The sequence below is a fragment of the Gavialis gangeticus genome, unplaced genomic scaffold (genome assembly GCF_001723915.1).
Source record: "Gavialis gangeticus isolate Ggan-Ray unplaced genomic scaffold, GavGan_comp1, whole genome shotgun sequence".
NCBI classification, from domain to species: Eukaryota; Metazoa; Chordata; order Crocodylia; family Gavialidae; genus Gavialis; species Gavialis gangeticus.
In genome coordinates, this window is record NW_017729024.1 from 87,437,412 (window position 1) to 87,438,000 (window position 589).

General features: G+C 34.6%; 1 protein-coding gene across 1 annotated transcript in view; it reads left to right on the forward strand.

Moving 5' to 3' along the window:
- The first annotated feature begins 289 nt into the window (after nt 1-289).
- The window catches only part of LOC109298224, a 21,805-nt gene continuing 21,505 nt past the window's right edge, over nt 290-589 (forward strand). The window contains exon 1 of the mRNA XM_019518315.1: nt 290-447. Coding sequence (XP_019373860.1) covers nt 310-447 — 138 coding nt within the window. The 5' untranslated portion in view covers nt 290-309. The remainder of the gene's footprint in view (nt 448-589) is intronic.

The following is a 589-nucleotide window of genomic DNA, read 5'->3' on the forward strand; positions in this document are numbered from 1 at the left end:
TTTGTTTTTGGAGACGACAGAACTGAATTCTTACAAGTCACATGGAAGTCATGTTCCAGTGATTTTCACTTGTCAAAGAATAACTGCTTCCTCAGAGCCAAATTATGACATTGGTAGCACCTGCCAAAAATTATAGCAAAGATCAAATATGGCATTCAGAGTTGGTGCCCTGTAGCCGTCTGGACATGCCACTTGGTGTTTTACAGACTTCATAAAATGAAACTGTATGGGTTCATTTATTTTTCTTCCTGTTGCTGAACTGATTCAAAATAGCTCATGTCAGCACATCCAAATAAAAATGAGTGACTGATGAAAAGATCTCATCAGTTACTCCCACAGCCCACAGTGAGTCTTATTGAAAAAGAGGAACCTTGGGGTAAAAGTGACACTGCAATCACACAAGAGAATCCATATTTTAGCAGAAGAGGAAGCTACTATATTACAAAAGTAAGCTCTTATTGATTTGATAGATTATGCTATCTTATATTTAGATTAAATATAATTTTCTCTTACCGTGTTTTTTTTAAACAATTAAATATATGTGCAAGTACTTTTTGTATCTTTTCCTGTTAATTCTGTGAAGTTTTGT